The 24738-nt window shown below is 31.5% G+C and overlaps 1 protein-coding gene and 1 long non-coding RNA gene across 5 annotated transcripts; one reads left to right on the top strand and one right to left on the bottom strand.

The window, feature by feature from the left end:
- Positions 1-3396: 3396 nt before the first annotated feature.
- LOC139863632 (uncharacterized) lies at positions 3397-4765 on the top strand. The gene is made up of 2 exons (XM_071852245.1): positions 3397-3445; positions 3603-4765. Exons 1-2 carry the CDS (start codon positions 3397-3399, stop codon positions 4763-4765), a joined length of 1212 nt encoding a protein of 403 aa, XP_071708346.1.
- Positions 4766-6478: 1713 nt separating this feature from the next.
- LOC139861630 (uncharacterized) lies at positions 6479-14742 on the bottom strand. 4 transcript variants are annotated; one of them, XR_011763859.1, is made up of 6 exons: positions 13215-14742; positions 11783-12992; positions 10881-10985; positions 9820-10004; positions 8147-8168; positions 6479-7796 (listed from the first exon to the last, which is right to left on the bottom strand). It is a non-coding gene; the product is annotated as an uncharacterized lncRNA (long non-coding RNA). The 4 variants fall into 4 exon arrangements; XR_011763858.1 differs by lacking the exon at positions 8147-8168; XR_011763857.1 differs by lacking the exons at positions 6479-7796; positions 8147-8168 and having other exon boundaries at positions 8180-10004; positions 13215-13904; positions 14135-14742.
- Positions 14743-24738: the final 9996 nt, after the last annotated feature.

Raw genomic sequence — 24738 nt, forward strand, 5'->3', positions numbered from 1 at the left:
TAGTAGAAAGTATACTCAATATATACCTTTAAACGTATTTACTACTAGTGATACTAGTTACAGTAATAAAAAAATAGATTCATGGAACCCTCACCAATGTAAAAATTGAAGACATCTGGTATTCCAAAAACCGCTCAACCAAATCCATATATTTGAATGTATATCTAAGATACAAGTTATAGCTCAAACTTTTGTGGGGTTGGGTGGTGTGTGTGTGTGTGTGTGTGTGTGTGGGGGGGGGGGGGGGGGGGGGGGATGGGATGTGGCAAGAGCCTTCCCCTGCCCTCAATAAGCTTTGCCATTGCATATGGGATGGGATGTGGCAAGAGCCTTCCCCTGCCCTCAATAAGCTTTGCCATTGCATATGGGAGCCGTCTAACCAGTGGCGAATCTAGCATGACTCAATAGGGTCCTAATTTTTTTTATAAAGTATTCTTCATAATTTGTAGTTGTTTACTTTCTACAAACTATAGAACCTACAAATATATGGGGTCCCGTAGTTAAATTTAGTGGTGTCCTATACGATTTTTGAAGATATTTAATAGAAATATTTTTAAACATAGTGGGGTCATGGGACCCATGACCCTCTATGTAAACTCGCCACTGCGTCTAACGTTGCTTAAATCGGTTCTAGGAGCTCTTGCAACATATTTCTTCTCTATTTTTATAGTTCCAAAATGACTGCTTAATTGTCTTGAATCTCTTTGTGCAAATTTTCTTTGGGGCGGTACAAAGGAAGATCGGACAATCCATTGGGTCAAGTGGGGTGATATTGTTAAACGTAAAGAAGAAGGCGGTCTAGCTAGGTGTTGTTTCCTTAACAAAGCCCTCCTTTATAAATGGCGTTGGAGATATGTTTCATGTCGTGATTGGTTATGGGTCATGGTGGTTAAACCAATACGTGGTGTTCAATTAGATGTCATCTCACCTATTGTTAATAGGTCTGCAGGAGGCTCTTGGGCTCACATTAACCGAGTTCTTTTGGACCTTCATGGAAAATACCCTTCGATTTGTAACTCGCTTTCGATCAAATTTGGCAATGAATGTAACACCTTATTTTGGTACGATAACTGTTGAATGGCAGCTCTCCAAAGGATCAATTTCCTCGTCTCTTCGTACTAGAATCTGATAAATTCTGCAAGATTTCTGATCGACGTGACCATGTTGGTTGGTCTTGGAGATGGCGTCGAATGGTTAGATCAGGTGTGGAATCTCAACAACTTACTAATATGCTAGTTGCTATGGATCATGTGCACTTTTCGAATGCTTCTGACATTTGGGTTTTCAACAGCTCTCCTAATGGTATTTATTCGGTTAGTATCTTTCGCACCCTCATTGATCAGAGTTCTTCAAGTAATTGGGTCACTCATTGGTGTAAGTACGTTCCTCCGATGGTTTATTTCTTTCTTTGGCTAGCTAACTTTTTTTTTTTTTTTTTGAAAGGCAACATATGTATTAATTATATGAATTCACAAATATTACATCTCAAGTGAGCAAACATACAGCCATGAAATATTGCCCACACCATTAAACACATATACACATTGATGCCAAGGTAGCAACAAGTTCCTACACTAGGTTCACGACAGTAGACTACTCGGGTTATGAAGCCAACGTTCCCAATCGATTGTTTTATCTCTACAACTCTTCGTGACCCATTCGTAACTTTTGATTTTAATCTCATTCAAGGCGACCGGAACGTTCCAACGTTTCTTTTTGAACACCATTTGATTACGATTTTTCCAAATTATATATGCACATGTCCAAGTCGTCGCTTGCCAAATCCTTTTTCCCACTTCCGAATTCGCTTGTACTACACAACCTTTAAGGAGTTCGGCAACATTGATGCTTGAAACACCACCCACACCCCACCAATCTAATACCTTACGCCACAACTCATTCACCTCTTTGCAAGTGCCGAGAGAATGATCCACCGACTCAATGTCATTATCGCAAATCGGACATCTCACCGAGTGGAGGTCAATCCCCTGTTTATCCAATTCCATAAGTACCGGTATTCGTTTCTTCAATGCTCTCCAAAAAAATACTTCTACTTTTTTAGAAACATATTTATTTTGAAGAGTGCCTTGTGAATTCGAGCCTGGAATTAATGTCATCGAGTTGATCATAGCCGTAAGCTGTTTAGTGGTAAACTTCCCATTATTACAGCTCTCCCATTTCCACGAGTCAGGCCTCCCCTTAATGAATGAAACTGTTTTAATCAGCTCTTTTAGTTCTTCCAACTCCCCTTTGGCTCGCCCCATGGGTTCTCGCAGCCAACACCAACTTCCATTGCACCCGTCGCCATCCCAATTGATTCGGTCTTTAACAGTTACCATTGGATCCGCATCTAGCCGAGCAATAACTGGAATTTGTTGGAAAGTGGTGTTGTGGTGGATAGTCTTCGATGTTCGTCTTTTTCTCTCCACGTTGAAGACTTTTTTGAATGTGAAATCACTACGCAAGTTTGAGCTTATATGGCTACTTGGATTGAAGTTAATATCCCTAAGTGGCTACTGTTTGAAAAAATGAGGACCTGAATCTCGTCCCCAAATCGCACCTCAAAAGCTTCTTTGATAATTAAAGTGATTTGTTATGTGACGATGTGGGCGTTATGGTATTTTAGAAACGGGAGTATTTTCGAGCCTTCAAAATTTAAGAAATGTCATATAAATGATTTTATTGTTTTATCCTCTTTGATTGACTTTCGTCTCATTATAAGTTAGCCAATATTAATTGGAGTCTTTGGTTGCAAAACCCTTTAATGTCCATGTAATTCTCTAGCTCCTTGCTACTAGGTTTTAATATATTTTCAGCTCTTAAAAAAAGAACAATCCTTGTTAGATATTTTTTATTTATTGTTTTATTAATATATATTTAAATTGAATTTATACTAGGTCCCTCTAGAAAACCGTTGGGTCCACAACTTTATCCACAAACATTCTTACTTTTGTAATATCCCCGCCAATTTCTCGAGCCAACTAACCTAAAAGATCTTTGCCTATTTCAATCCCTTCACACCAATTCATTAATCTAAGAACATTACCTCTTCTAATCAACCCTTTTTTATATTACACCCCTCTCTTTTTTCTTCATCTGAGGAAAAAGAGCCTCGAGTAATTGAAAAAAAAAAAGGTATGTAAATTTATGTTTACATCTCATCTTTTTCATTTTATTGTATATATATTTTATTATTATTATACCCATATACATGCATCATTGATCATGCAACAACCTTAGCTACCTTTGTATGTTTTTCCATCAATTGTTATTTTCTAATTCTTCTGTTTCGACTATTTGTTTCTGATTGATTCCTGTTTTCATCTGAGATCGATTTACGTATCTGTTAAGTAATATATTGTGCTTTGCATACGTACGGGTGTGGCTTCCGATTAGATGGCTACTACTAATGACATTCATACCTCCCCATACCCTGCAAACGCAGGTTTGGGTATCGTTGTTGTACTAATGACATTCATTGAAACGGTTTGTAACCGATTCGTTAATGATTAGCGCCAAAAACTCTCTGCAAAAAGTTGACATTCTTTTGTGTTTTTTGGAGTTTAGTTTAATCTTATGTGACATGTTTTGTTTGTTGGCAGGTTTAAGATTTCTTCTTGTTGAAATGGCTACACCAATTAAGAGGACACCAGAAAACAGAAAAACGATAACATCTGTATCTATATCAGGACCTGCATACATGGTTGCGGTTGGGGGTACTCCACGAGGTTCTAAACCAAAAATCGTCCTCTCTCGTTATCTCAGACCTCGGATTCGTTCTTGTCATGATTTGTGTAAAAACGGAACGAACAACGAATCTTTGGAAATAAAAAGATGTACACGAAGTTCGAAATCAAGAAAAATATCAGTCATCAAGGAAAAAGTAATTAAAACTAATGTCATTCCTGTTGAGAGAATGAAAAAATCGAAAACAAAGCTTAAAACGTTTCCAAATCCCAAAACCCGTGCACCCGCCGATCCAAATAAAGTCATCAAACAAAGAAACTCGTTACCATCTAAAGCCACGGTTTCAGGGCATGGTTCGTCATCAAACAGAGAAGCAACTAATAAGGGGCAAAAAATAGCTAAAAACCGTCCTACAAAAGTGAAACGCAAGTCAATTTCTTCTTCTACGGTCAATGATTCAGCACGATTAAATAGTAAAAAATATGAAAATCGCATTAAGACTATAAATAATACAAGAGTAAACACTCAAATCAGAACGAAAAAAACCGAGACTCCAGTGCTTGAATTTAACAATCCAGCAGTTGAAACAGATCAATCGCAGACTCTAACAATAAGGGTAATCGAACTTCCAAATTCTGAAAGCTTTAAAATTTGTGAGCATGTTAACGATAAAGAGGTCAAAGAACAAGAAACATGTGAAGATGATTATGAAATGGAAACTATAGATGGGAATCTTAAAAACTATATAGTAGTAAATTGTTATGGCAAAGATGGAGAGGTTAACGTAAAGTTCAAAAGGGGAAAGATCGTTGAACTTGAGTCTGACGATGATGGTCCCACGAGGGTCAAATTTAGGAATGCGAAGGTACTTGACAATGAATCTTGTAATGATTCTGAAGGGGTAACTTTAAAGCATCAAGAAATGCAAGAAAAAGAGGCTCGTGAATTGCTTAATCGTATGATTGAAGAAACAGCGAGTAAGCTTGTGGTGAAGAGGAAGACAAGGGTAGGGGCGTTGGTTGGTGCTTTTGAAACAGTTATCTCTCGTCAAGATGATACTACGACTTATTCTGATTGATGAGAATAATTAATTTTTCCCAAAGTTGACTTGTAAGTATAGATGAGGGTTTGATTTGTAACATGGGAGATTTTTAAGGTTGGTTTTGAAATGAAAGAAAGGTTAATGGATTAATGAAAAGTTTTAACAAAGTTTGTGCGTCGACTTTTACAAGATTAGTTTGATCATGTATATGGCATTGTATATGTATATTTTATTTGCTAAAGGCCAAAAGTAGAACTATGCGAATTATAAGGCAAAGCTATGCAATATTTGCTGAAAACAAGTACAGCGGTTATGTTTTCGCATTAATGCAAGACCGCGGTTTAATCCGCTGAGTTTTCGCGGATAGTTAACTAACTCGCAGACCGCGGATATTCCAAATGCTATAAATAGGGAGCTTGACCTCTCATTTATAGGTTGTTGATAGGGGTGTTCGTTCGGTCGATTTATGGTTTACGTGGTTTATTCAGTTTGGTTTATTTGGTTTTCGAGAATATTTTTGTGAACGAATAACCGAACCATATTTGACAAAACCAAACCAATCCAACCAAATAAAAAATCGGTTTACATGGATTGGTTTTGGTTAAACCATAATAAAACTTTTGGATAAAAAGTGTGTATTATTTTTTTTTAAAAAGCAAACATATTTTTATTGATTAAACTATAAGTATACAATTAAAATATTTCCTGCTAAGCATGCAATATGAGAAGCAACACATTAATATACAACCCATATATACAATCAATACTATACAAATGAACTGAGTGGCACAAAAATAAAACGAAACGAGCGCCAGTTAAGTTTTCAGGTATAAAAAATTCATAATACGGAATAATTGATAAACAAATTTAATTGTTAAAGTGGAACTAAACCAATAATAACATTAAACTCAAACAAGAACAAATAAAAGATAACCCATACTTAAAATCCAAAATAAAATAAAACAAATATTTAATATATACACCATAAATAAAAGTATATTTCGGTTTTTCGGTTTGAAACCAAATATTAATTTTACAAACCAAATCCAAACCGAAAACCATAAATATTTTTGGGTAAAACCAATTAACCAAACCAAAACTAAATAAGCCAACCCACTTTAACCAAATCAATTTGGTTTGGTCGGTTTCGTGGTCGAAACCGTTTAATGTACACCCCTAGTTGTTGATTCTCTGTCATTTTGCCCAAGCCTTTGTAATTTCCACTTGTGATCTTGCTCAAGGGATTTTTACATCGCGCAAATGTGAAATATGCTAATTAACAATCAAGACCGGGTCGGGGTGGTTGATCACTTGATAGTTAAAGTGAAAGACGATCATCGGGGCCCAAAACAATCATCAAACATTTCATCCTCCATTATAATCTTATTGCACTCAATCCGTAATTAAGTAACATCATTAATTAAGATTAATTAAGGATTGATCAATAACATTCAAAGTGTCGATTGAGAATCGGTTACTGATTATTTAATTATCAAAAATGAGAAAACTCACCTCTTTAAAGCTGTAAACAATGTTAGAATTTGGGCTTAAAAACGACACTAAAAGAGACAATTTGTACAGTTTTCATACAACATACATGCCAGTCTATAGTCCTCAGTCCTCACCCCTGTGCTACGTTCCCTGTCACATGCTAACTCTATATTCATAACTACACATTTATTAACAAATAATGAAGAAGCATTTCACGTGATATACTTATTGAATAGCATCAAAGTAATGGAGCAATACAAGTGCCATAAACCGCATAACAAACAGAATGAGGAAGATGAACAAAATGACCCGAAATTGACCTGTCTAGTAACAAAACCATAGATGCCATTCCTTCCATTTTCAACTCCTCAACTGCTACTTCTTCATCTTTGACATCTTTTACTTTTTCTACATTTAACATAATAAAAGAAGGTAAAATCATACTACGGTTTAGGTTAACGAATTTGTGAAAGCTCATTTTGATCTTCCATTCGAAAGATCTTTGGATTGGAAAGAGGGTTTTGGGGAAAATGGGCGCCTTTTACTATCTTGATTCTTGAGAGAAGAGAAGTTTCTATTTTATGGTAGCACGTCCTGCAAAACAAGTTGTACGCTTGATTAATAATTAAAAAAGAAAAACGAAAGAATTTTATTGTCAACCAAAAACCTTTTCAGCATAGTGTCTAAACAGGTCTCACATTCTGCTCAGCGAACCCTGCTTACTTCAGTATCATTATTGTCTTTCTTGAAATTTGTGGCTTTTGTATTATATGTATATCCATCTGTATCTATATACTGTCCTATGTGACTGAATAAGTGAAAGTTACAAACTTGAAATCTGGGTTTGATTTATGGCTACATCTTTGACAACTTCGGTTTCATTTCATGTTACACCTCCCAAGTTTACTGAATGTTGTCATATCCAGAAGAATAAGACCTGACAAGTCTATACCCAAGGTCTTATTTGCATACGGGTCAGTTTCCAAAGTTCGTGCTCCTTGGGATGATGAAGGCGAAAAAGTTGTTCACAATATTTTTTGAGCATTTAATCAGTTGTGAGAATAGGCTGCAGTTTTTACGTGTCTATGGACTACTTGGGTCTTAGGCCAGAATCGCGCACGTTTAATGATCTCCTATAGTCCTATCTTGTTTGTTAAGGAAACAAGAACTTGATGCTTTATGATAGAAACTCAAAAGCAGCAGTAAGCAATTAACAATTAAAATAGCAGCAGCAGAATTAAGAAGAACAGCAACAAATTATAAAGAACAGATGATGATAGCCAAATACTTAAATTGATAATAAAGAGAAATATAATAATCAGATGACATCTTTAATCTCACTGCCAATTTCAGAGAAGAACCAAAGAAAGGTACATGGCCGATACAGAGCTCTAAGAGCACTCTTATCCGTTCGTCGTTCGATACGTCGTTGCCAACTTTCTTCAAGGGCGCCTATATTAGTAATTATGTCATGGGCATTCTTCAAGCACGCGTCCTTCACTTTATCATCGGATGAAAAAATGGATCACGGAAGATATGCTGTTATTTGTTGTAAATTTTGCCATACTACTTGTACCTGTAAATAATTAATTAATTTAGTGGGTGTGAGGAAGAGTGTGATGGGTACGTCATGGTTGTTAGCATTTAGTCTTTGGTTAGTGATGGAAGAAGGTGCTAATGTGACGCTGATGTGGCACTCCGTAATCTCATGACGGGCCGTCATGGATAAGAATGGTCTAACATAATTCCCTCACTGACACCCCTAGTACATATATAGAAATTGATAGTGAAACCCTAACTGACTATCTATTGGGCTACTTATAATATTGGGCTTAGCCTTATCTTCTTCTCTATCAGTTTTACATGTATTCAAATCAATGAAAACAAATGAGAGAGCGAGTGGACATAGTTACAACATAAACTTACAAGGGATTGCGATGGCAAGAAGCTTTAAAGGCAACATTTGTAATGTTTAAGGAACTTGTAACCAACAAAGATCACAAAAAGAAAGTTGACTAATTTCTATCTAAGAACTTGATGATGCAAGCAGATTGGTGCTCCGAGAAGGGCGTCACAGATTACCGGGTAACGAGTCTACTTTTTTGAAAACCAACTTTTATTGCGGGAGCTAACCATTTGAAAACACCGCGACTTCAGTGTCCACTGATATGGTGCCTTTATCCTTGAAATCTCCCCTTAATATACCCTTTGTGAGCTCCTTTACCATGTGTTGTTAAATCACCCGCTTCACCGGTCTTGCACCATAGTTCGGAGCATACCCCTGACTTCCTAGAAGCTCAACTGCAGCTTCACTTGCATTAATCTTTAGCTTGCGATCTGCTAGCCGTTGTTGTACACGTTCCAACTGATTATCACAACGAAACGACAATCTTGAAAACTTACACGACCAGGAGTGGAACACTGCAAGTTACTTGTAATCAAACTATTAGTGAGCGGTCAAGGGGCTGGAATACTATATAGTCGTCCACCCGGTTCATGAACTCGAGACGAAAGATTGACGAGGGTGCATCCATGAACCCTTTGTATCGAGACGAAAGATTAACCAGGGTGCATCCATGAACCCTTTGTATCTGGTATCGTAATCTCGTTTTTTGGCACGAACGAGTCTTTAGTGGCTAGTATGAACTGTGAACCCACGTTTGAGGTCATGATGATGACTGTGTTGGTAAAGCTGAATGTACGACCTTGTGAGTCAGCCACCCTGCAACCATCAAGGATTTGCAAAAAGACATTAAACACGTCAGCATAAAACAGAACTAGCAAAAGCTCATGCTGATGTGTTTAATGTCTTTCTACAAATCATGGATGATGGCAGGATGACTAAAGCACATGGTTGTACGGTCAGCTTCACTAATACAGTCATCATCATGACCTCGAATGTGTGTTCACGGTACATACTAGACACTGCCACATTGAAGACTCCTCGGCGCCAAAAGAACAAGCTTACGAGACCAAAAAAACAAAGGGTCATGGATGCAGCAAGGTCAATCTTTCGTCTCGAGTTCATGAACCGGTTGACGACTATATTGTATTCCAACCCTTTGACCACTCACAAATTAAAAGAATAGTTCAATTACAGGTAAGTTGCATAGTTTCGATCATAGTCCTCCAAATGTTATAATTTTACTATATGCTTTTTGACATATTGTATGTGCCGTTGTGATTATCAGTTGAAACGTATACAAAAAAAAGGCTAGTGTATTGGAAGCTAAAGATTAATGTAAGTGAAGCTGCAATTGAGTAACTAGGAAGTCTTAGGTACGATCCAAACTATGGTGCAAGTCTAGTGAAGCGGGTGATTCAACAACACGTGAAAAAATGAGCTCGCAAAGTATATTAAGAGAAGATTTCAAGGCTGAAGACACCATATTAGCTGACAATGAAGTCGCGTAGTTTTCAAACAATCAGCTCCCTCAAAAAAATTAGTTTACAAAAAAATAGGCTCGTTACCCAGTGATCCACAGCGCACTTCGCTAAGCACCAATTTGCTTGCATCATCAAGTTCTTAAACAGACATTGATCAATTTTCTTCTTTTTATACGAATATCTTTTTCTTGCTCAAGAAGTCGGCTTCTTACCCTAGCCCAACACGATCTGCTTCTGACTTCGGCCCCAAGTCAGCGATGCCCAGTTCTTCCCCAAGTTAGCCTCTCCATTTCTAGTTTCAACACTGAACGATTGATCTCATCATGTCTGGTAGGCATTTAAGTGATCTCCATTTTTAGTTTAGGATCCGCTTCCGCTTCACCTACCAGATTAATGGCTGAAATTCACCAAATATATACACCCTTTATGAAATATTAATAATAGAAAGACATGTATGTTGTTATCGGTTGTCACAAATTACTATTCGTAACTAATAATGCAAATAAAGTAATAGCAATTAAAAACCCATATACAGAATTAAAGATTAAAGATTCAGAAACTTACGATCATTCCAACTAGTGCACATATTTAAAAGTATTTTAATTTAAATGACTTTCTTTGTGTAATATGCATACCATTCTTCTGTACTTAACTATCATCAAATATAATATACCCAAATAAGTCGGTGAAATCCTTTTTCGCGCAACTAAAATTGAAGGTTAAAAACATATTATGGAAGAAAATGGTCCAAAGGTATTCTCATGCACACACAAGAGCATTCGTATGAAAGCTGTAATATAAACAAATGGGTCGATATCATCTCTACACCTATATATAAACAAATGTATCATATAACTTTCATCCATTCTCTGTTCTCTATTTAGCTTATCTAACACTTGTAAAATACATTTTCAATCAGGAAAATATCTCAACCTGTTATTATAATGGCCATAATCAGTTTTGTCTCAAAATGTAAAGTTAAACAGCCCACTTATCATATACTCCGTAAATAACTAAAACATATTGATGAATACAACTAAAGCAATAAAGCATTAAGTTGTACTGCTGGTATTATCATGCTGCTGGTACTACAATATTATGTTTCCACATAATGTATCAATCAACTTGTACATCAAATTTGGAGGGATATGATTGTACATAAAAATAAATAAATAAATAGAAATTAAATTTTTAATGCAAGACACCTAAGAAGAAAATAATATAATGTACATTTTATTGAAAAAAGAGCCAAGTGAGTAATCAGAAGACATACTATATTTGAATCCTAAATTTGTGAACTGTCATTAGCTAATCCAGCCTTATTTTTTGCTGCAACGGCACCCGTCTTGGCCACAACTACTGGCTTGTTTAGTTCCTCCTACATAAAAAGTAAAATGCCAAACATTAAAGAAAACGCCCATAATGCTTAGCCAAATAACACGAGCATCGAGAGATAGTGATCCAGCTGAAACAAAGCATGTGTTGAATATAGAATATGTAACGCTAAATCTAACTTTTATTTTACATATATGATGAAGTGAACAGTTTTAAGTACATATCGATGACAACGGACATTGAACGCTGAACTTGGCGAAGATGCATCAATTATAACTAAACTAAAGTATCATCTTAAAGGTTCAAGTTAATTATGTACATATATCTAGTTATTTGTCTCAAAAATAGATGCAAGCTTTGTTATTTGTCTTATTTCAAAACACGAATCCAAAAGAAAAGTTAGCTCATATTATGCTACAAAACTCCAACAATGACATAAAAAGCTTTTATCACTAACAGAAACACACATACAAACCTTCTACAACCTTTATTTGATATCTAACCAGTAATCAACCATGTCACGACTGATCAAGCGTGGTTTTAACTCTTAAAGTATACACAGTTTAGATAATTATGTGTAATTACGACCCGTTTATATTTATTAAATGGGTTAACTACTAATATGTTATCTATATATGTATATATTATGTATCCTAAAGTATATTATGTATAGATGAAATGACAAATTCAAGCAAATAGCGGACATAAAATCGTTTTACATTCGGTCATTAAATAGTTGAACTTTTAGTTTCAAGGTAGGTTTTGAAATCCATACTTCAAGAATATAGCAGATATTAGCTAAAAAACAAAATAAAAAACTTAAATAATAAAAATGTGTACCTTGATTTCTTTGAACAAAGCCTATGAATACGTTTGGCGTGGATAATCATCTTCTCTGAACAATTAAAGTATCAAACTTCAAGATTAAGAAATATCAGGAACAAAATATCTCTAAAGATCGATTCACGGAAGTGGTGATGGAGGTTGATGAATCAGATGGGTAAGTCATCCTTTTTACTGATGAGATCCATACTATTATTGGGGCAGGTTAAATACCTGAATAATTGTTTTTTTTTTCCTTTTATGAGATATAGTAAGTATATAATATGTATAATAATTTCAAATGCATGATCATGTACTCTCAACGAGCGACTTGTGTTTGTATGGGCTACCAGCGGTGGTGCAATAGATGTTGGAGAACTTTTGAAGCCTATGCTTGGTCGTGAAGAGTTGCGATGCATCGGTGCAACAACATTCGATGAGTACCGTATATATATTGTAAAGGATCTGGCATTGGAGCGTCGATTTCAACAAATTTATGTTGAACAACTTAGGTTTGATACTTCGTCGACTGCGTGAAAGTTATAAACTGTATCATGAAGTACAAATTTAGGATAGTGCACACTTTCAAGCAGCAATTCTCTCAGATCGCTACATCAGTGGACGCTTATCAGTGGACGCTTATGGCTACATCACTGGACGTTTCAGTGAACGCTTAAGCGTCCACTGATGTAATGATCCGAGGAATTGCAGCTTCAACGAGTGCACTGTTGAAATTCGTACACCATGATGCAGTTCATATCTTTCACGCAGTCCACGAAGCATCGACGCCGTATCTTCTACTGTAGGGTGAACATAAACTTGTTGAAAAAGACACTCCAATTCAGGATCCTTTTCAATATATTTACGGTACTCATCCAACGTTGTTGTAATAATGCATTGCAACTCTCCACGACCAAACATCTGCTTCAAAAGATTGCCAGCATCCATTGCACAGTTGGTAAGCCCTACAAACAAGTTGCTCGTTAAGACTATAATTGTGCACTTGAAATTATACCTATTATATTCCACAGAAGAAAAGAAAACTATCCGAGCTTCAAAAACACCTGCTCCGACAACCGTATTGATCTCATCAATAAAAAGAATAATCCGCCCATCTGATTTTGTAACCTCCTTCGGCACTGTCTACAATCAATCTTCAAATTCCCCACGATATTTTGCTCCAGCAATAAGTACCATTATCTGATTCTGTAACCTCCTTCAGCACCGTCTACAGTCGATATACCCAACAAAGTTAAATAATTCATCCAACTCCAATTCAAAACTTTAAGAATCAAATAATCCAAATCACAACCTATATATGTTAACCTCCACACTACTAGCTATCTCATCCAATCCATCAACTACGTAAGCATTTAATGAGTAACTAACATACTCAGAACACATAAAATGAGTTAACTAGGGTTTAGTGAAGTAAATTATTAAAATTTACCCTTCCATTAGAAGAAGAAGCATCACAACTAACAAGTGATCGATAGCTTTTTGCACTACGATACAATACATCATTACTAATCCTGGTCTTCAATTTCAACGATTGCACGATACAAACTTCCCGAAAATGAATTGAAGGATACCGGGGGTTAACAAAATAATGTCGTTCTGACGATGGAATTGGATGGCGGACCGTGGTGGATGCGGATGGCGGGGAACGGTGTTGTTGCCGCCGCCATGAATAAACGAAAAAGTGAGAGTTAAGTAAACTCTAAATTAGTTAGTTACAGTATAATCTTTGTTAAAATATTACAGAAATGGGGACGGTAAAGAGAGGATGGTTTAGTGGAAATATGGAAAAGATACGGGTTTTAGTAGGGGTGTTCGAAACCGGATATCCAAATTTTCGTTCGGATAGTGGATTTAGTCATCCGATATCCGAATTCGAAATTTCAGATTTCCGAAATTCGAATATTCGAAACTTCGGATTCGGATATCGGATTATCCAAATATCCGAATCATATAGTCTTCGTGAATTTTACTAGATCCTATACTTCAATGAACAGATCATTGTCTCAAATTCTCGATATGTTTTTCAACTTGCTACTTTGTACTATGTTGCTTTCACCACTTTAATACCCCTTTGGGCTGTGGAGGGTATAAATTGAATTTTTAAACATAGACAAGCCACCTGTATTATATAAAATATAAAGATCAACTTATAGTAACCTCAAAATTGAGTTGCAAACTACATCAAAAACTTCAAGCTTGATAAAGAACAAAAGAACAACTCTTGAACATAAAAGAACAATATTTACAAAAAAGCTAGTTCTTTCCATGCGTCAAAAGAACAAAATCAGTAACATAATTAATTGTAACAAAATATGGAGTAACAAAATCAAAGTTTAAACAACTTGATACCTCCGTAGACATGTCCTAATTGAGTACCATGTCAAATTTAAGAAATAGAATGCATCGTAATCTAGATCTAGATCTGGAAAAGTAAGATACTTTAATTAGATGAAGTTTAACTTCTTTAAAATCGAAGATAGAGACGCGCAGATGAAGGGTGAAGATGATATGAAGAAGATGGAGGATGAAGATGAGAGTCGTTCACTCGTGACTGGTTAGACAATGGAGGCGCAGTAACTTTGATCTAGGGCAAGTTATCCATCTCTATCTCTTAAATGGAGACCCAAAATGAATTAAATTAAATTAAAAAAAGTATAAAATAAAAGTAAAATCTCTAAGACCATCAATAACCCAGCGTCAAAAGCAATCCGGCATACATATTGGCACAAAGCTGACGCCGGTAACGCCTCTAACGAAGCGTTACCGGAAACGCCGACCGGGCGTTAGTCAAGAATTTGACGGAGAAGGAGAGTAGCGTTGGGGAGATGTGGTGCTTTCTGATTGGTTGGAGAACTTGCTATCTTTCTATTCCGTATTTTCCTGGACTTTTTTTTTCTAAAAAATAAAAGAATTGGTGGCTGGCAATTTGAAGATGAAAATGGTGGCTGGTTGTGATGATGAAGAAGAAGAAGGATGAGATAGGGTTTAGAGTATTTTTTTTATTTAACGAAGAGCCCAAACTTTTTTTTTTCTTTTTGGGCTAAACCAAATATTATTATCTTGGCCAACCTTTAATTATATATTTTATTTAGTTTATATTTTTTTATTTTATTTTATAGACCCGCGAATTCGCGGGATTTTTTTAGGAGACGAATCAAAAATTTATTTGTAATAATTATATTTTATATAATATTTATTAGGTTGTTAAGATACGAAAATAGTTTCAATAGTAATGTTGAAATACTAATAACAAAGCAAGTAAACTGTATTTTAAGACCTACAAAAAGAGTGAACAATAATGTTGTAAACTTCATCAGTAATCTAGAAAAGAATTAGCGTTAGTTAACAAATTTTACAATCATACTATATAGTAAAAGAAAACAAATCCATGTATAATTTAAAATGGGAGACACACATGAGATACTATTTAACCAGCACGTAGTAATATCTGTCGATTTTTGAGCCATTACCCACAACCCATTTGAGTTGCCAAGTGTAAGATTAAATTTTATTAGTCATAGACAATCATCTACATAACATATGCCCCCTTCGAACGTCGTATTACCTGCTCATAACAATTCACTAACCACTGGGACATTTGAACTGATACTCCTTCAGATAAACTTTAAGATAAAAGCATGTGAAATTGATTTCCATTTATTTATAAACTGATGAAAACACCGTCTCAAACATATCACCGTAGTCAGTGAGTAAAAATTGTCACCTGCAACGATATACAAAGGTATTATTAAAACACAGTTGTAATATTGTTGGTATAGTGTATAACAACTCGAAAATTTCTGACTAAAATTTAACTTAATCTTTATATGATTTCGACTGTTTCCAACGATTCACGAACAAATAATTAAAAATAACTATGTATATATACATATAATAATTTGAAATATAAATTCAAATATGATTTAATTGTTATAATTAAATATGTAAAATATACAAGATAATATATTTATTATGTTATTACTTTTATTATTATTATTAATATTAATATTAAAATCAGTATTAGTAATATTATTATTATAAGAAAACTCGATAAATATAATTTCTTATAATACTATTATATAAAATATTATTTTCACTAGTAATGCTAAATATTATTACTAATATCACGAATATAATTAACATAATAATATTATCATGATTGTTAATGTTATTAATATTATTATTATTATTATTATTATTATTATTATTATTATTATTATTATTATTATTATTATTATTATTATTATTATTATTATTATCATCTTTATTATTAGTATTATTATCATTGTTATATTAATACAACTTAATTATAATAATAATATTATTATTATTAATATTATTATTAACATAATTATTATTATTATTATGAGTATTACTATTAATATCTTTATCTATTATTATTAATTAATATTATAAATATAATTATTATTATAATTATTATTATTATTATTAATAAATTAATTAAATTAATATAAATTAAACAAATACCTAATTTAACCTAAAAACTATATCTGCTTTTGATTTTTAAATTTTGATCGTGATTCTGCATTATTAGGATTCAACCTGCTTTATGTTTTTAACATATCTGATCGAGTTTCATTTTTTATTATCTCTGCCTATTTTTTTTTTCTTCTTGACTAGATGTTGTGTCGACACCCACCCTTTATGCATCAATCACCTCAAGTGTTAAATGACACATACTTCATTACCATTATCGAATTAAAAACACTACAACTTTAGGTCTGATTGAATTTAAAATAGAAACTTACAGTATAAAGCTCGTACCTTTGTATTTCACTTTTAAATCAAAATCTCGAAATCAAACGAAATTCCAAAATGTATAAATGTAGTTATGTTAGGATTCTCATAATCAAACTTTCTGCAAAGTTTCAAATCTCAATTTTATGAATCGAGTTCTAATTTTCGAGTCAAAGTTATTTTTCAAAAAAAGTCAACTGTTTGTTCTTCATTAAAATTTGTAAATTTGTTGATGCTTCTGAATCAATTGACAATTCCAATAGTTTCTAGGGTTTATTTGCAAAATATTTCGCGTAGAAAGTTTGATCTAAAACGTCCTTAAATTCGAAAATCAATTTAGTTCTTCATTTTTTTTCTTCTTCGAACAGCAGCAGCTGCTGCTATTATTATATATTTTTTTCTTTCTTTCTTCAATCCATCAAAACGAATATATCTGGTTCTGTTTAAATTCACAAATCCAATAATTAATTCGATTAGTATGATTCATAAAATCTCTGTTCGATCCAGTTTTATAAGAAGATGAAGAAGTAAATAGAAAATAAATACGAGTTATAAGAAATAAAAGGGAGAGTTAAATCAGAAAAATGGGTTTGGCTGGATGGTTAAGTGTGTTGACGGGTTAGTGAGAGGTCACGGGTTCGAGTCCTGTCTTGGGCATTTTTTTTTAGAAAAGCTATATAAGGTAGTTCTTTTCTCATAATTATTATTATTATTATAATTATTATTATTATTATAATTATTATTATTATTATTGTTATTGTTATTATTGTTACAATTAATTTTTGTTATTATTACTAGTATTATAGTTGTTAATAGTATTATTACTAATAAAAGTAGTAGTTACCACTTTAGTATTATTATTATTATTATTGTTATTATTATTATTATTATTATTGTTATTATTATTATTATTATAAAAACAAAACAACTTATTATTATTTTCATAAATATAAGTATTAGTATCATTTCCTAAATATTAAGATTATTTTTATCAAAAATACTATTATTAAAATTATTATCATCAATAGTGAAATGGTTATTTTTACAGTTATTATTATTATTGGTATTATTATTAACATAAGTAATACTAAAAGTATCATTATTTTTAAATCTATCCATTTATTTAAAATTATCATTTGTATTAAAATTATCACATTTAATAAGATTACCTTTATTATTATCATTATTATTATCATTAATAGAATCTTTAATATTGTTATCATTATTATTGATATTAATATTATTATTATTATTATTATTATTATTATTATTATTATTACCATCTATCTATATATATCTAAATTTTGACTCCCATCTCCATTAATTAGATCATTAACTTCATTAATTTAACTTTTTTACCCATCTTAACACTTAACCACATGATAAATCACTTTTATTTAAAAAGAAAATTATTGTTTGCCATTAATATAATAATTAATTATAATATATATATATATATATATATATATATATATATATATATATATATATATATATATATATATATATATATATATATATATATATATATATATATATATATATATATATATATATATATATATATATATATATATATATATATATATATATATATCTAAATATGTTCATTAACCCAACTTAATTACTATTATTTTTTATTATCCAATATAATCTCTTAACCACATGGTAAAAATTAATAATCTTATCTTTATTATTATTATTTTATTTATTATACACTTAAAAATTGAGTCCTAGACTCATTAATATAATTTACTCATGTATTAAATTATAGTAAAACGGTAAAAAATTTACAGTAAAAAATAAAACTTTTAACCAAACATTTAATAATATTAAAATAGTAAATAGTAACTAACAGTTAAAAAGTTAACTAATTTAATACCTAAGGTAAATAAATTTTAAGCCTATTGAAGTTATATCTTATATAATAGTAATAGTTATAAACTTTTCATTTTTCTTTAATTAAATAACTCATCTTACTATTCCTTTCATTTTCCATGATATGTTACAGTTTTTTTCCTATAAATACTCATTCTCATCTTCACATTACTCACATATTCAAATGTAATCCATCAGCATCATTATTTTTGTAGGTTGTTTTGCTCTTTTTTTGTTGATTTCATCAATCACATAACATCAAACGTATATTGCGATATCACTATATAAAGATGTTATTGAGGTTCATATAATTGTTTTCTTCAATTTTTGTAATTGTTTATCAATGGTGATAGTAATTTAGAGTTCATTTATATATGTATATTTTTTATACAAGTTATTTTATAATTATGTATGTAGTTTACTTTCTTAGATTTCATTCTAATATTATTAGCATTTGTTTTGTATTTGTATATTAGTTAAGTAATTATTACTCCGTAATATGTAACAATCGTTTAATTTGTGTGTATGTATATATATATATATATATATATATATATATATATATATATATATATATATATATATATATATATAATCTAAATATTAATATTATGATAATAAGAACCAAATTATTATCATTGATTTTATTATTATAAAAAGAAATAATTTAGAATTGTGATTAAAATTTGGTATAGTTCAAGAAGACTTGCAAGAAAATATAAGGTTTATGTATTATTCTTTTATTTTTGAGATTTAATGTAATAAAGGGAAATTATTTATAATATTGATTTTTTTATTATAAAAAGAAATAATTTAGAATTGTGATTAAAATTTGGTATAGTTCAAGAAGACTTACAAAAGAATATAAGGTTTATTTATTATTCTTTTATTTTTTAGATTTAATGTAATAAAGGGAAATTATTTATAATAAATAAACATAAAAAGTAATAAATTAGTATATATATATATATATATATATTACTCAATATTGACTCCTTATTGTAATTGTGATTAATTATCATATACGAAATGATAAGTGATGATGTAGTAAAGTAGTAAAAAATGAAAATGTAATAATTATGCACTACTCATTATGTATACATAAATTATAATAATTATAATAATAATAATAATAATAATAATAATAATAATAATAATAATAATAATAATAATAATAATGTACGAATTAAAATATATTCACTTAAAATAATGGTTAAGAGTAATTCTCTATATTCCTTTATTTTTCTAATTGATGAAAGCAAGAAATTACATTTATTTATTTACATTCATTTATTTTGTAAATATAAATAAATTCATTTATTTATCTCAAGATAGTAACTATAAGTTATAAAAATAATTTAAAGTTGAGTTTTAAGATAGTGAGTTAAGTAGTAGTAAATACAGTTTGCTTATAGTAAAATCTTGAAGATTCATAATTTTATACATAATAATAATGTTTAATCTTTAAACATTACTATTTTTGATTTCAACACACTAATTTTTAAAGCTTACTATATTTTTTGATTTAGATGATAATGATGATGATCTACTCATACAAACGATACATTTATCTCTATCGACTTTGAATTTTTCATCTAAATACCTAATGAGAAATGTATTTTGAGTTCTTGATTCTTTATAACATAGAGTCTGTGCGCATATAAGATTTTTTCCCATATATATTCCTTTATTCTTGCATTATAATTGTGTTTTTAATTATTGTTAGTATTAAGAAAAAGAATGTTAAAGTGGCACATTAAAAAATATGGGGTCTTTTCTTAATATTGCATGGATAACACTTGATTTTGTTTATCCTTGAGGGATACAACTTTTTTATACACATTGTTAAAATTGTTTGTGGTTGATTTTTATTTTTATATGATTATATATTGTATTATATGTCCAATAATAAAGTGTACCTATAAATAACACCTGAATCTAAATTGTAATGCGTATATGAATATGTACACGACAATTGCTATATATTAAACTAAGTAAAATAATCCAAAACAATTGATATTATGAAAAAACGTAATAAAAATTGTATGTTCATTATAATTAAATGTATGTAAACTTTGATAAATTTAATTTATGTTTATTGTGCTAATAATTTTTTGTTCATTTGAATTTTAATACATTAGTCATACATTTTAACAATGTGATGGTAACTATTTTTCTAATAGAAGAAACGATTTTTTTTTGTTTACTTTGGTGTTTATTGTTTATTTTGTGACATATCGGTTTTAAGTTGTTTGATTAAATGTAAAACCTTAATACATTTTATTATCGAAAGCTATGAGTTTGTATAGGACAACATCATGGTTTACACAAGATTTTATGTGATTATTTACGTTAGTTAATTGATTTTACATGAATTTGCAATGACGTACTCATCAAAGATCATAGCCAACTCGATGATGGAATCATTCAAAAAATTATTATCAAAATCTTGAAATTTGGGGACAACCCGTGCAATGCACGGACATTGTCTACTAGTTACTAATATTATTTTAATAATATTACAATTACTATTTTAACAAACAAATGATATATATATATATATATATATATATATATATATATATATATATATATATATATATATATATATATATATATATAAATATATTTACCCATAACATAATAAAATTTATATTCTTAACTATTTAGAATATATATATAAAATGAATATAAGAAACTTATATGTTATTAATATAAAAAAGGCATAACTAATAAATTTATATATATATAAATTTGTTCGATTACGAATATATGTGTTAATACATATACTTGATATAGGTTCGTGAATCCGAGGTCAACCCAACTCTACATCTGTTCAGTGTCATCATATGTATAATTACTACAAACTATCGTATCGTATCGTGAGTTTTCATAGCTCCCTTTATATATATTTTTGGGCTGAGAATACGTGGGCAACTTTTATAACTGTTTTACACGTTAGATACAAGTACTCAAACTTTTATGCTATATACGTGCTTTGTCATGCTAAATCCCTACCGTAATATCGTTAATTGCTGAGGTATAAGATGCAAACTTAGTTATTATGAATAGCGCTATTGGGAGTAACGTTCCGTACTGTTGACCTCAGGTCAATTGGTGGTATAATAATGATCTCGACAATTACATATGTATTGTTATGGGGTAAAATCATTTAGTTTTGATATTATACGCTCATGGCATACTTTTGATATACATGATATATCGTCTTTTATTAAATCTTGTGTTCTATTACTGAAATCATTATTTATGACAAACCTATGAACTCACTCAACCTCGTGTTGACTTTTTAAGCATGTTTATTCTCATGTACTTAAATATTGTTTCCGCTGTATATCTGCTGCTTTGATAATGATTGCTTGTTATGCTTGGAGTCTTCATTACATATCATATCAATTAAAGACATTTAATGCTCTAAATACAATGTAATCTATTTATCTTCCGCTGCAATACTCAATAAAACGTCTCATATAGAGTCGTTCTCATTTATATAACTGTGCTTTGATATAATTAGTCACAAATACCCCATGCCTTATTTGGGGGTGTGACAGTTTGGTATCAGAGCAGTTTTGTTGTAGAGAACCAGGATTGCATTTTAAGTGTGCCTTATACAATTAGTTACCTTAGCAATGTAGGACTACAACTTTCATTGACTATAGTGCCTTTAATTGTTGTCTTTAATTGTTAAATGCTACACTATACCTTAGAAACTATGCTTATTAAATTCTTTAATCTTCCTTAGAATGTCAAGCCAATCTAAGAACTCTGCTCACTCTCCTAAGTACGATCCAATTCCGCCACCATATTTAAATGCGACACCATGATTCTGAAATTCTCGACATTCCTTTATCATCTATCATGGTATTGTGTATTACATATGTATTACATGAAATGTTATCCATGATTTTTGAAATCTCTACTATTCATATTCATTACTTTCAAAATCTTTGATTTCTCGTTATTTTTGATCATTGAATTTTCTTGACGAGTGGCGTCTACGAAACTCTAGAATGGAAGGGTTTGGATTACCGATTTAAAGAATCATATAGCTCAAGCCCCTAGACTTGAATAGGCCATTACGAATTGAAAGTCTTTAATCGAAAGATTATCTGATTACATACTTATCATTTTTATCTAGACACGTCATACTGCAATTATTGCATAAATGGAGTATAGACAAATCATATTTTATCATATCTATCCCAATAGACTTTGTCTAACACTTTTTCTAAATTTCCTCCGTAAATTACGGAAATCTTTTTGCTATATATACGTATTCAAGGAGACGAATATATTATTCAGTATCCAACACCCATCTCATATCAAACCCTATTCCAAACATATAATATGGATTTCTCACCTGATTCCTCAAGTTCTTTTAGCTCCGAAGATAGCGTGACGGGAGCACACCCACCGATCAATTACCGTGATTTCTTCAGAAAATGGGGATGGGTTCGCGAAACACTCACCCTATGGAGAAATGAAGAAGGTACTCCTTATCACGAGCTAAACTTACCACCAAACATCAGAGTACTCGATCCGCTTACCGGCGAACCTGTTCGCAATATCGTTTTCACTCTTTTCACAAGGATTTTCTGCCTCGAAGGTCGACTCGATGTTGCCCAAGACAGTATTCGTCCTTTACTCCTGAATTCTAACCAGATAGGGTTATTAGAAGAGGTTAGAAGACTTCGAACTAAATATCAAGAATTGACAAACCTTACAGAGGAATGGGTAGAACAAATCCATAGACTCGAGCGTAAAGTAGAAACCCTTGAGGAAACAGTGCACGATTTGGAAGCTAGGCTCACACCTACTACCCAAGTACCACAAACAACACCACCAACATAACCAGTACCACCAGTACCAGCAATACCGCCAGCATCACCAACACCGCAAGCACTGAAAGCACCAACAACATCACAAGCTCCACAAACTCCTAAACTACTGAAGACAGCAACACCATAGATATCAAGGAATATTAGTAATAATGAGTTAATATGTATTAACTCATTCTTTCTGAAGAATTATATATGTATACTTTATATATATATATATGGTCTGGAACAATAATAAATCTTTTCGTACAAAGCTATTTCGTGTGAATCTTAACTAGTATGTACTACTTGGTTAATTCATATCACTAATATGCTATAATGTACATCCTTTGTTAATGACTTAGCAATCATTAATCACTGCTTCAAAACAATAAACTCCATTTCATAATAAACCAAGTGTATTATTCGAATACATGTTTGATTGTATACTTTCATTTTCGATGTACTCGAAACTTTCTAGAAAACATCATTCGTGCCTTACGAATTTCACAAGAATTTCACGAGCATCAACATCATATATCGAGGTATATCAATAACAATAAACGATGAAGTATTGATTCATAACTTTATTAAAGAAATATTCCGCGACGATTATAAAGTTTTGGAGATTATTTATCCTCATTTTAACCGTAAATCAAATGAGTTTAATATTATATTAACTCATTAAATCCATGATTACATCTAAAGGAAAATATATATGTAAGTATATTTTCATAAAGATTGTAATTAAAAATTCTTTTGTACAAACTGTTGATTGTGAAAATATTTTAACGGGTAGGTAATACCCGAGAAATATTTATATCTCACATTAATATGTTACATTGTACATTCTTCAATTCTGATTCAATAGTCAGTAACTATCCTACTTATGTTCACAAGATGTATGTATCCGTTCACTAAAGAACAACCATTTTCATACAAATACAATTGCATATTCTGATTTGGACATATCAGAATCCAAGTAAAGCTTTAGCAGGTGTTATCTTTCTAAAGACCACTACATTCCTGAATTATATTCATTCGTTTTCGGTGATGAATTATCACATCAAAATACCGAAATTATCATTCATTACTTTTGAAATTTACGACATTTCTTCAACAACCGTTAGATCCGTTGACAGTTACATCCTGCATTCAACGCTCAAATTCAAAATTCTTGAAAAACACCTCGGATTGATAACCAATGATTCAGATTCATCAACCTTATGAAAGCTGATGAAGCAGCAAAAGCTGTAAATAGGTCTTAATGGCCAAAAGCTTGATAAAAAAGAATGGTGTGTTGGAAAAGCTCAAAAGAAAATCTGATATTGAAAAACGGATTGAGCAAAACATGAAGGAAGTTGTAGATAAATCACAAAGACTAAACCTATACTTAAAGAATCTAGATGATTCGATTTCTGATGGAAATTACAGAAGACGTATAATCTCCTTACACATTCTAAATCCTTACAGAAGAATTTC

The sequence above is a fragment of the Rutidosis leptorrhynchoides genome, chromosome 8 (assembly GCF_046630445.1).
Source record: "Rutidosis leptorrhynchoides isolate AG116_Rl617_1_P2 chromosome 8, CSIRO_AGI_Rlap_v1, whole genome shotgun sequence".
Classification (NCBI taxonomy): Eukaryota; Viridiplantae; Streptophyta; class Magnoliopsida; order Asterales; family Asteraceae; genus Rutidosis; species Rutidosis leptorrhynchoides.

Bases quoted from the DNA above. Each gene is read 5' to 3' on its own strand.
- LOC139863632 (XM_071852245.1), top strand. From the start codon at position 3,397: ATGGCTACTACTAATGACATTCATACCTCCCCATACCCTGCAAACGCA. The intron at 3,446-3,602 runs GTTTGGGTATCG...GTTTGTTGGCAG, and splicing joins CCCATACCCTGCAAACGCAG to GTTTAAGATTTCTTCTTGTT.